This window comes from Salvelinus namaycush, chromosome 32 (genome assembly GCF_016432855.1).
Source record: "Salvelinus namaycush isolate Seneca chromosome 32, SaNama_1.0, whole genome shotgun sequence".
Lineage (NCBI taxonomy): Eukaryota > Metazoa > Chordata > Actinopteri > Salmoniformes > Salmonidae > Salvelinus > Salvelinus namaycush.
In genome coordinates, this window is record NC_052338.1 from 7,179,174 (window position 1) to 7,189,605 (window position 10,432).

General features: G+C 42.7%; 1 protein-coding gene across 1 annotated transcript; it reads right to left on the minus strand.

Annotated features, from left to right (window-relative positions):
- Positions 1-1,521: 1,521 nt before the first annotated feature.
- On the minus strand, positions 1,522-10,432 carry LOC120026776 (vesicle-associated membrane protein 2-like). The gene is made up of 5 exons (XM_038971493.1): positions 10,416-10,432; positions 7,177-7,294; positions 5,421-5,579; positions 1,745-1,796; positions 1,522-1,538 (listed from the first exon to the last, which is right to left on the minus strand). Exons 1-5 carry the CDS (start codon positions 10,430-10,432, stop codon positions 1,522-1,524), a joined length of 363 nt encoding a protein of 120 aa, XP_038827421.1.

Sequence of the window (10,432 nt, forward strand, 5' to 3'; positions counted from 1 at the left end):
AATCCACATTGTGGCAAGAACAGCTCAAATAAGCAAAGAGAAATGACAGTTCATCATTACTTTAAGACATGAAGATCAGTCAATACGGAACATTTCAAGAACTTTGAACGTTTCTTCAAGTGCAGTCGCAAAAACCATCAAGCGCTATGATGAAACTGGCTCTCATGAGGACCACCACAGGAATGGACAACCCAGAGTTACCTCTGCTGCAGAGAATAAGTTCTTTAGAGTTAACTGCACCTCAGAAATTGCAGCCCAAATAAATACTTCACAGAGTTCAAGTAACAGACACATCTCAACATTAACTGTTCAGAGGAGAGTGTGAATCAGGCCTTCATGGTCGAATTGCTGCAAAGAAACCACTACTAAAGGACACCAATAATAAGAAGAGACTTGCTTGGGCCAAGAAACACGAGCAATGGTGGAAGTTTTGAGATTTTGGGTTCCAACCGCCATAGCTTTGTGAGATGCGGTGTGGGTGAACAGATGAGCTCCGCATGTGTTTTTCCCACCGTAAAGCATGGAGGAGGAGGTTAGTGGTTAGTGGGACTATCATATGTTTTTCAACAGGACAATGACCCAACACACCTCCAGGCTGTGTAAGGGCTATTTTACCAAGAAAGAGAGTGATGGAGTGCTGCATCAGATGACCTGGCCTCCACAATCCCTCAAACTCAACCAAATTGAGATGGTTTGGGTTGAGTCGGACCGCAGACTGAAAGAAAAGCAGCCAACAAGTGCTTAGCATATGTGTAAACTCCTTCAAGACTATAGAAAAGGATTCCAGGTGAAGCTGGTTGAGATAATGCTAAGAGTGTGCAAAGCTGTCATCAAGGCAAAGGGTGGCTATTTGAAGAATCTCAAACATATTTTGATTCGTTTAACACTTTTTTGGTTACTACATGATTTCATATGTGTTATTTCATAGTTTTGATGTCTTCACTATTATTCTACAATGTAGAAAATATAAAAAATAAAGAAAAACGCTTGAATGAATAGGTGTTCTAAAACTTTTGACCGGTAGTGTATTAGAGAAGTCCATACAGTCCATAAGCCCTCTGGGATAGCACATACATTGGACTTTGAAGGGAAAACACACTTACAAATGGGGGGTGAAGAGAGACAAAAAAGAGAGTTGGAGAAAGTGCAAACAACAGAATAGAATAGATACTTTATTGTCCATTTTACATCAGACATTTATCGATTTGCTGTCACAATACCAAACCTGACACACCAACACACACCCACAATGTCCAGAGCAGCACAGCGTCAGCCACAGATCAGCGCCGCCAGAGCAATTGTAGGGGTTAAGTACCTTGCTCAAGGACACAACGGCAGAGAGCGACGTGAAGAAAGAAGAGGGAGAGGCACTGTGCCAACAAGAGCATGGTGGTTTTGGATGGAAGGCATCGGTAAGAAGAGAGGGATGAAGAAGAGGAGGAGTAGAGGGAATTGAGGGTGGATTTGGCTTCATTCTGGTATCTCATCTTGCGCTTGTTATCCGTCCCTGAAGAGACCAGCTCAATAATAGAAATACACTGCAGGGAGAAGATGAGAAAGAGACCATGTAAGTATCACAGAGTAAACAGTTGTTTCCTACTTTGGACATCAGACTACTAGGCTACAGCAAAACAAAATGACATGCGCATGTGTTTCACAATTTCACAAAACTGTTGTTTTGTGTGAGAATCGAGTGAAGCAGACTTCGTCTGTGAGTGAAAATGTAGATATATATGGTACTTACAGAAGACAACTCCAACGCATATGACTCCTAAGATTGCCATTATAATCATCATCTGAAAAAACAATATAAAGCCTTCAAATATACTGAAATATCAACCTTCAAATATCTAAAACCACTTCCATATTCTCTCTAACACATTTCAATATTAAACACATTTAATAGCAAATAGCAAATGTATATACTGTACTCTATACCATCTACTGCATCTTGCCTATGCCATTCTGTACCATCACTGATTCATATATTTTTATGTACATATTATTCATTCCTTTATACTTGTGTGTATAAGGTAGTTGTTGTGAAATTGTTAGGTTAGATTACTCGTTGGTTATTACTGCATTGTCGGAACTAGAAGCACAAGCATTTCGCTACACTCGCATTAACATCTGCTAACCATGTGTATGTGACAAATAAAATTTGATTTGATTCTTAATCTATTATTGTTTTTAATTTGGAGAGAGCTGAATCTAAAATCCATTCAGCATTACTCTCTCATCATGACAGCTGTAACCTCGCTCTTTACATATATACTACCGTTCAAAAGTTTGGGGTCACTTAGAAATGTCCTTGTTTTTGAAAGAGAAGCACATTTTTTGTCCATTAAAATAACATAAAATTTATCCGAAATACAGTGTAAACATTGTGCAGATTTTAATGGAATATCTATATAGGCGTACAGAGGCCCATTATCAGCAACCATCACTCCTGTGTTCCAATGACAAGTTGTGTTAGCTAATCCAAGTTTATCATTTTAAAAGGCTAATTGATCATTAGAAAACCCTTTTGCAATTATGTTAGCACAGCTAAAAACTGTTGTTCTGATTAAAGAAGCATTAAAACGGGCCTTCTTTAGACTAGTTGAGTATCTGGAGCATCAGCATTTGTGTGTTCGATTACAGGCTCAAAATGTCCAGAAACAAAGAACTTTCTTCTGAAACTCTTCAGTCTATTCTTGTTCTGAGAAATTAAGGCTATTCCTTGCGAGAAACTGAAGATCTCGTACAACGCTGTGTACTACTCCTGTCACAGAACAGTGCAAACTGTCTCTAACCAGAATAGAAAGAGGAGTGAGAGGCCCCGGTGCACAACTGAGAAAGAGGACAAGTACATTACAGTGTCTAGTTTGAGAAACAGACGCCTCACAAGTCCTCAACTGGCAGCTTCATTAAATAGTACCTGCAAAACACGTCTCAACATCAACAGTGAAGGGGCGACTCCGGGATGCTGGCCTATTAGGCAGAGTTGCATAGAAAAAGCCATATCTCAGACTGGCCAATAAAAATAAACGATTAAGATGGGCAAAAAAAACAGACACTGGACAGAGGAACTCTGCCTAGAAGGCCAGCATCCCGTAGTCGCCTCTTCACTGTTGACGTTGAGACTGGTGTTTTGCAACTTCACACACCCATTCCACAGGGCACAGTCAACAGCCTGATCAACTCTATGCAAAGGAAATGTGTCAAATGGTGGTCACACCAGATACTGACTACCTTTTTTTAAAGGTATCCGTGACCAACAGATGCATATCTGTATTCCCAGTCATGTGAAATCCGTAGATTAGGGCCTAATTAATTTATTTCAATTGACTGATTTCCTTATATGAACTGTAACTTAGTAAAATCTTTGAAATTGTTGCATGTTGCTTTTATATTTTTGTTCAGTGTATATTGCTCTCAGTTGCTTCTCTCACTCCCATCATTATTTACAATGTACAGTAAGTAGATGCAAAAAGGGCTTTATAAATAGATTTCATTGATTGATCGATAGATACCGATCATTAACAGATCAAACTGTCGTGCGTCACGTAGGCTGGGATTCAAGCCAAGGCGCGCGTTATAGAACAGCCCACTGGAAATGTCACGGATTCCTCCGGGATGTTCATAATGCACACCTGTCCCCGATTCCCACTGATTAGCATTTGTATGTATGTACCCTTTGGTTTCCATGGTGCTGTCGATTATTGTTACTATGTCCGTTGGTGCGTGTGAGTACCTGTGCTGTGTGTTTTGGCTTTCGTGCCCTTGTGGAATGCGCAGATGATTACGGGTCTCGTCCCGTTTGTTAATCATGGTGTGCTTGTGTTATTTATTCGAGGTACTCCTCGCTCTTTTGTTTGGGTTTCAACCCTGTGTGTTGTATACTTGTTTGTTTGGTCCTCATCCCCGTGCCTGTACACGGCACGCTGTAATTTGGGTAAAGAAATAAAAAACTATATTACGCATTCCTGCGCCTGTCTCCCATTCATACCAACGTGACAGGAAAGCCAACAATGCACCTTTTTTAAAGGCAATTTCCCCAATATTCGCACCCGGTAAACAGATGCACATGTCGGTTCAAGCGTAAATTACCTTAAAAATACTGATCTATAACACCCCTTTGGAATCACGTCCATAGTATCAACAAATAGCACTAATGTGATACTGCTGCAGTACGTCACATGGGTTATGTGCCAAGAGGGTGTAAGCATGACTATGACACCACTGCAAGCCAATGACCTAAACAGGCACACCTGGGTGATGTAGTTTATGCCTGTATGGCAAAGAATGATTTGATTTCAGAGAGAGACGTTAGCCGTGATGAATATTACATTAGAGCCGGCTCTGTAGAGCATAAGAGGGGAAAGGAATACAAATCAACTACGGGGCTGCAGATCAGATGACTGAGATTAGGAGAGAAACAAGTGGAGCGAGAGTGAGAGATGGAGGGAGTGAGGAAGGGTGGGAGAGTGCATGACAGGAAGAGAGGAATAGAGGAAGCATTAGAGTGAGAGGAAGAGAGGGATGAGCTGTAGGGGTTACATCACGAGTCGAGCCACAGCTGGGTTTTGGGTTTTTAATCTTGCGTCACACTGTAATCCAGATTGGGATTTCTAACCCCTCCCCCTCCTCAACGGACACACATGAATGGACTGGCAACGGGACAGCCATCTGTGCTCAAAAGCAGAGGCGGGAGGGGGAGAGGGGGGTTTGGGGGTTGGTTGAAGGTTTATACATTCATGCTGTGAGAAAGGTGGATTGAAGGAAAGTTGGATAGAAGGATCTACATTTTGTATATAGTAAGGGCTCTATTCAATCCGTATCGCGGAAGTTCAGCGTGATTGAAATGTAAAGGCAATGTTCCTGCGTTAGCGACTGCATTCGCGATGAAAAACGTTGCAATTGTCGGCCCAATCGGAAATTACCTTCACATTTCTATTGCGCAATCTGTAACGCTTCAGCGATCCAGATTGAATAGAGCCTTAAGTGAGGTCACAGGAGAACAGAGCAAACAAAGGGCTAAAATGGTAGTTGTAAGTACGAAGAGTCACAGACTGGCAGAGTTATTCCTTCATGTACAGGGACATCATTTGTATAAATTGTCTGAGCACTGTGGAAATACCCCAACGCCTTGTCATAATATACAGCTAGTGTGTGACTGCCATGGTGTGGCGGCCTGCACTATGGAAGCCTAAGCATAAAACAGCAAACTCACTTTATAATTAGAGTGACCCGTGTGAAGGTTGTATTACAAATGACTCCTGCTTGTGTGAAGAGTTGCCTGAGACCTGAAGACTTGTGTTAGCCCCGTGAGCTAAAGCCTAGGCTTTTACTAAGAGGGTTAACACAGACATGTGGCGTGTAGGAGAACCGGGTTTGAACCCACTCGGTTACATACACAGACAGACAGACACACAAACCTTGAGGTTTTTCCACCAGTACTTGTTCTTAAGCTTGGCAGCGCTGCTCTCAAACTGTGAGGCCCCGGCCTGCAAAGCATCGGCCCTGTCGTCCAGCTCCGACAGTCTCTGATCCCTCTCCAACACCTTGTCCACGTTCACACGCATGATGTCTACTACCTGTAGGGGACAGGGGTGGAGTGGAGAGGAGAGGACAGTCAACATTGTATTCTTGTTCATGAAGAAACCTACAGGTAATTGCCAAAATAAAGGAAACACCAACATAAAGTGTTTTAATAGGGCGTTGGGCCACCACGAGACAGAACGGCTTCAATGCGCCTTGATCATACATTCTACAAGTGTCTGGAACTCTATTTGAAGGATGAGACACCATTTTCCCACGAGAAATTCCATCATTCGGTGTTTTGTTGATGGAAAACACTGTCTCAGGTGCCGCTCCAGAATCTCCCTTAAGTGTTCAATTGGGTTGAGAACTGATAACTGAGACGGCCATGGCATATGGTTTACATCGTTTTCATGCTCATTAAACCATTCAATGACCACTCATACCCTGTGGATGGGGGCATTGTCATCCTGTGGGGGCGTAGTCAAGGCAACCAAAATAATAGCCTGCCCAGCAATTTTATGCATGACCCTAAGCATGATGGGATTTTAATTGCTTAATTAACTCAGGAACCACACCTGTGTGGAAGCACCTGCTTTCAAAATACTTTGTATCCTTCACTTACTCAAGTGTTTCCATTATTTTGGCAGTTACCTATAGAACATCTGCATTGGAGGCTAGCATTGCCCCTAACAGTCGAGAAATCAATTCTTACTGAATATAAATAATGTGAACTTTTAACTACCAATGTCACCAATGTACAGTAGACGGCGAGGAAGGGACAGAGTCGGCATTGCCCAATGAGAAGGTAATCAATCACGTCTTTTCAGAATGTAAATATCAATGTCACAGAGAGTTGAGGACAGTCAGCATTAGTTACCCAATGGTCAAGGAATCAATTGACTGAGTAGAAATGATGTGAGCCTCCACTACAATTGTTGATGCCACAGGTGGTGAGGATAGTCAGCATTCCTGAATGAACGGTCAAGAAGTGAGTTATTTCAAAACTAGTGCACCCACATCCAACAAACAGGTGCGGCGTATAAACAATGCCATAGGAAAAATAAGAATACCTGCATAGCACACGCTGGTTGAATGATCCGGTATTTCATTAGCAAAGTGTTTACCTCTGTGGGCCCTCTTCATCCTCATTATGAGTGATTAGAAACTATGTGTAAACCTCATACAGATGGCCAGAGAATATTCCAGGGGGTCTCTCTCTGTGATCAATGTTTAGGCCCTTGTAAACTCTCACTGACTCATCCCTCTTTTCTTCGATCATTCTTCCTTTTACGGACCACTCATCCTTTAATCCCTTCCTGCCTCCCATCACCTTGCCCATCTCCTCCACTTAGGACCCCGCCCTCCCATCGTTCTTGACTTTGATTCTCTCAGGAACAATTTTCATCTTTCGTCACACAGCAATAAAGAAAACGCAGTATCGTTTATCCTTTCATCCTCCCCTCTATTCATCCCCATCATTATCGTTTCACCCCACCTTCCACACGGTCTTTATAATTGTTCACTTCACATATATGCATTCTGTACATTTTTGACAAATAAAGGTTGTTTACGCGACTGCCTAAATGAGTAATCGCACTGACATATCAAAAGAACAACACTTCAAAAACTGTCCTCTTCTCTGAGTCTTACCTCGTCCACCTGTGCCTGCGTCTGCTGCAGTCGTCGGTTACTGGTGAGGTTGGGGGCTGGGGCTGGGGGGCCCCCTTCTCCCTCAGGGGCCCCCGGGGTTCCTGCGTCTGTGGTCGACCTGTGTAGAGAGAGGCATTAACTTACTAACAACAACAACAACTACCAAAACCCCACCAAAACTGGTAAGGAAAATTTATGATAAAAGTATGTATTATGTATTATTTGTGTATCTGTTTGAAATGTTATTGCATTGTCAGGAGCTAGTAACATAAGCATTTCCCTGCACCCGCATAGACTTTGATTTGATTTTGATTTGATCTTGCTAAGCCATACAGTATAGTAAGTAGGCAATACTAGCAATGGTGTCTAAGTGAAGAATAACTTAACTGCTGAAGTAGCCCTCTTCAAACACTAAGGACTAATAAGCACACAGACTGAATGAATACGAAATATATCGGCTATGGTAGAAAATGATACATGGGATGTTTAAACTACAAAAGCCAATCATAGAGGCCTGTTCTCTCATCATGTCTGAGCCACATCCTGAGCAAACAACCACTCTGGTTTGATTTGGTACAGAGTTTGTATTAGACAGGCTTGATTTCCACGAGCAAAATGGAGAGAGATTCGAGGGAAATAGCCGTGAAGGCTGCTCTTTTCAAAGATGGATGCATTTTGCTCCAGATAAACAAGCCAGGCAAGGTGCTGTACCCTAATTATTGAGTAGATAACAAAAAAAACTATAAAACAGATATTTTTTTTAAAAATATTACAACAGCTAGCTTCATAAAGAAGATGGATGATGAATATTGACTGAGTCATTGTGAAGGAGTCATTCTACTGTTGATATGGTGAGACTGAGAGACATGTAGCCTAATATTAAAGGCCTACTTTCTGTGATATATTTTACGTTTGGGTAAACTATTCGAATCCTAAAATGAATATATAAGAGCAATTAACTATTTCAACAGATGTTTAGTATAGCAGTAAAACAATCCATAATTGCAATTAGTTGACATCGCTAAAACAATACAATTACTCTAACATCCTTAAATAAGTATTCAAAACGCTGTAGTCTATATCTCTATCGGACACATATTATCATATACATTTAGCTGAACTAAAAAACTGGATACAATTCCGTTTACTCACATGTCGATGGTAGCTGCTTTATAATATTCCGCGGTCAAGGGGGAGTAGGGAGTGGGGGCACGAAAAAGACAGAGAGAGAGATACACTATAGCTACAGTATATTTGAGAAAGTAGTACTATCCACAGGCAAGGGAACGATTGTTTCAATACTCCGTAGAAATCCAGCCGGTTTCTGTCACCTCTGTCCAATTTCTTACAAACTCTCTGCGAGCCGACGCCTGTGGAAAATGTCGACGCGTCTTTGACGCACAACTCGCAGTCTACACAGCGATGGATGTAACGGTCCCAATCGATGGTTGCAAAAAAATATTCTGTATATTTTTTATATATATTATTTTTTACAACCATATGCAGTACCAGTCAAAAGTTTGGACACACTTACTCATTCAAGGGTTTTTCTTTATTTTTTTACTATTTTCTACATTAGTAGTGACCACATCAAAAGAATGAAATAACACATATGGAATCATGTAGTAACCAAAAAAGCGTTAAACAAAATATATTTTAGATTTTAGATTCTTCAAAGTTGCCACCATTTGCCTTGATGACAGCTTTGCACACTCTTGAAATTCTCTCAACCAGCTTCATGAGGTAGTCACCTGGAATGCTTTACCAACAGACTTGAAGGAGTTCCCACATATGCTGAGCACTTGTTGGCTGCTTTTCCTTCACTCTGCGGTCCATCCTCATCTCAATTGGGTTGAGGTTGGGTGATTGTGGAGAACAGGTCAGCTGATGCAGCACTCCATTACTCTCCTTCTTGGTCAAATAGCCCTTACACAGCCTGCAGGTGTGTTTTGGGTCACCATCAAAGCACCCCCACACCATCCTACCTCCTCCTCCATGCTTCACGGTGGGAACCACACATGCAGAGATCATCCGTTCACCTACTCTGTGTCTCATAAAGACACGGCGGTTGGAACGAAAAATCTCTAATTTGGACTCGTCAGACAAAAGGACAGATTTCCAAAGGTCTAATGTCCATTGCTCGTGTTTCTTGGCCCAAGCAAGTCTCTTCTTATTATTGGTGTCCTTTAGTAGTGGTTTCTTTGCAGCAATTTGACCATGAAGGCCTGATTCACGCAGTCTCCTCTGAACAGTTGATGTTGAGATGTATCTGTTACTTGAACTCTGTGAAGCATTTATTTGGGAGGTACAGTTAATTGCCGATTTCTGAGGATGGTAACGCTAATGAACTTATCCTTTGCAGCAGAGGTAACTCTGGGTCTTCCTTTCCTGTGGCGGTCCTCATAAGAGCCAGTTTCATCATAGCGCTTGTGTCACGCCCTGACCATAGAGAGCCTTTTTATTCTCTATTTAGGTTAGATCGGGGTGTGACTAGGGGGGGTGTTCCTATTTTATTTCTATGTTGGCCTGGTATAGTTCCCAATCAGAGGCAGCTGTTTATCGTTGTCTCTGATTGGGGATCATATTTAGGCAGCCATTTCCCCACTGTGTTTTGTGGGATCTTGTTTTTGTGTAGATGCCTGTGAGCACTCCAGAACGTCACGTTTCGTTTATTCTTTATTGTTTTTTTGTGTGGTTCACTTCAATAAAATATGTGGAACCCAGATCACGCTGCATGTTGGTCCGAGTATGCTTCCAACGACGTTCGTGACAGAAGATCCCACCACAACAGGACCAAGCAGCGTGCCCAGGAGGAGAGGGTATCCTGGACTTGGGAGGAGATATTGGATGGGAAGGGATCCTGGACTTGGGAGAAAATCCTGGCAGGACAGGATCGCCTTCCTTGGCGGGAGACGCAAGGAGAGAAGGGAGGACAGCGACAATGCCGGGGTTCGTGACCACAGAGAAAGCCCAAAACACAGCTCAATTTTTAGGGGGGGAACACGGGGTGCGTGCCGGAGCTAGCGGTCGAGCAGCGGAGAGGGCTAGAGCCTGTGTGGGAGTTGATAAAGGAAGGTAATGAGAGATACCGGAGAGAGGTTTAGGCAAGGAGTATGCTGCAGCGCAGGCGCGCTGAACAGTGCCTTCTCAGGCCGGCACCATCTGTGCCAGCTCCACGCACCAGGTCTCCAGTGCGCCTCCACAGCCCAGTACGTCCTGTGCTAGCTCCCCGCACTCACCGTGCGGAGTGTGTCAT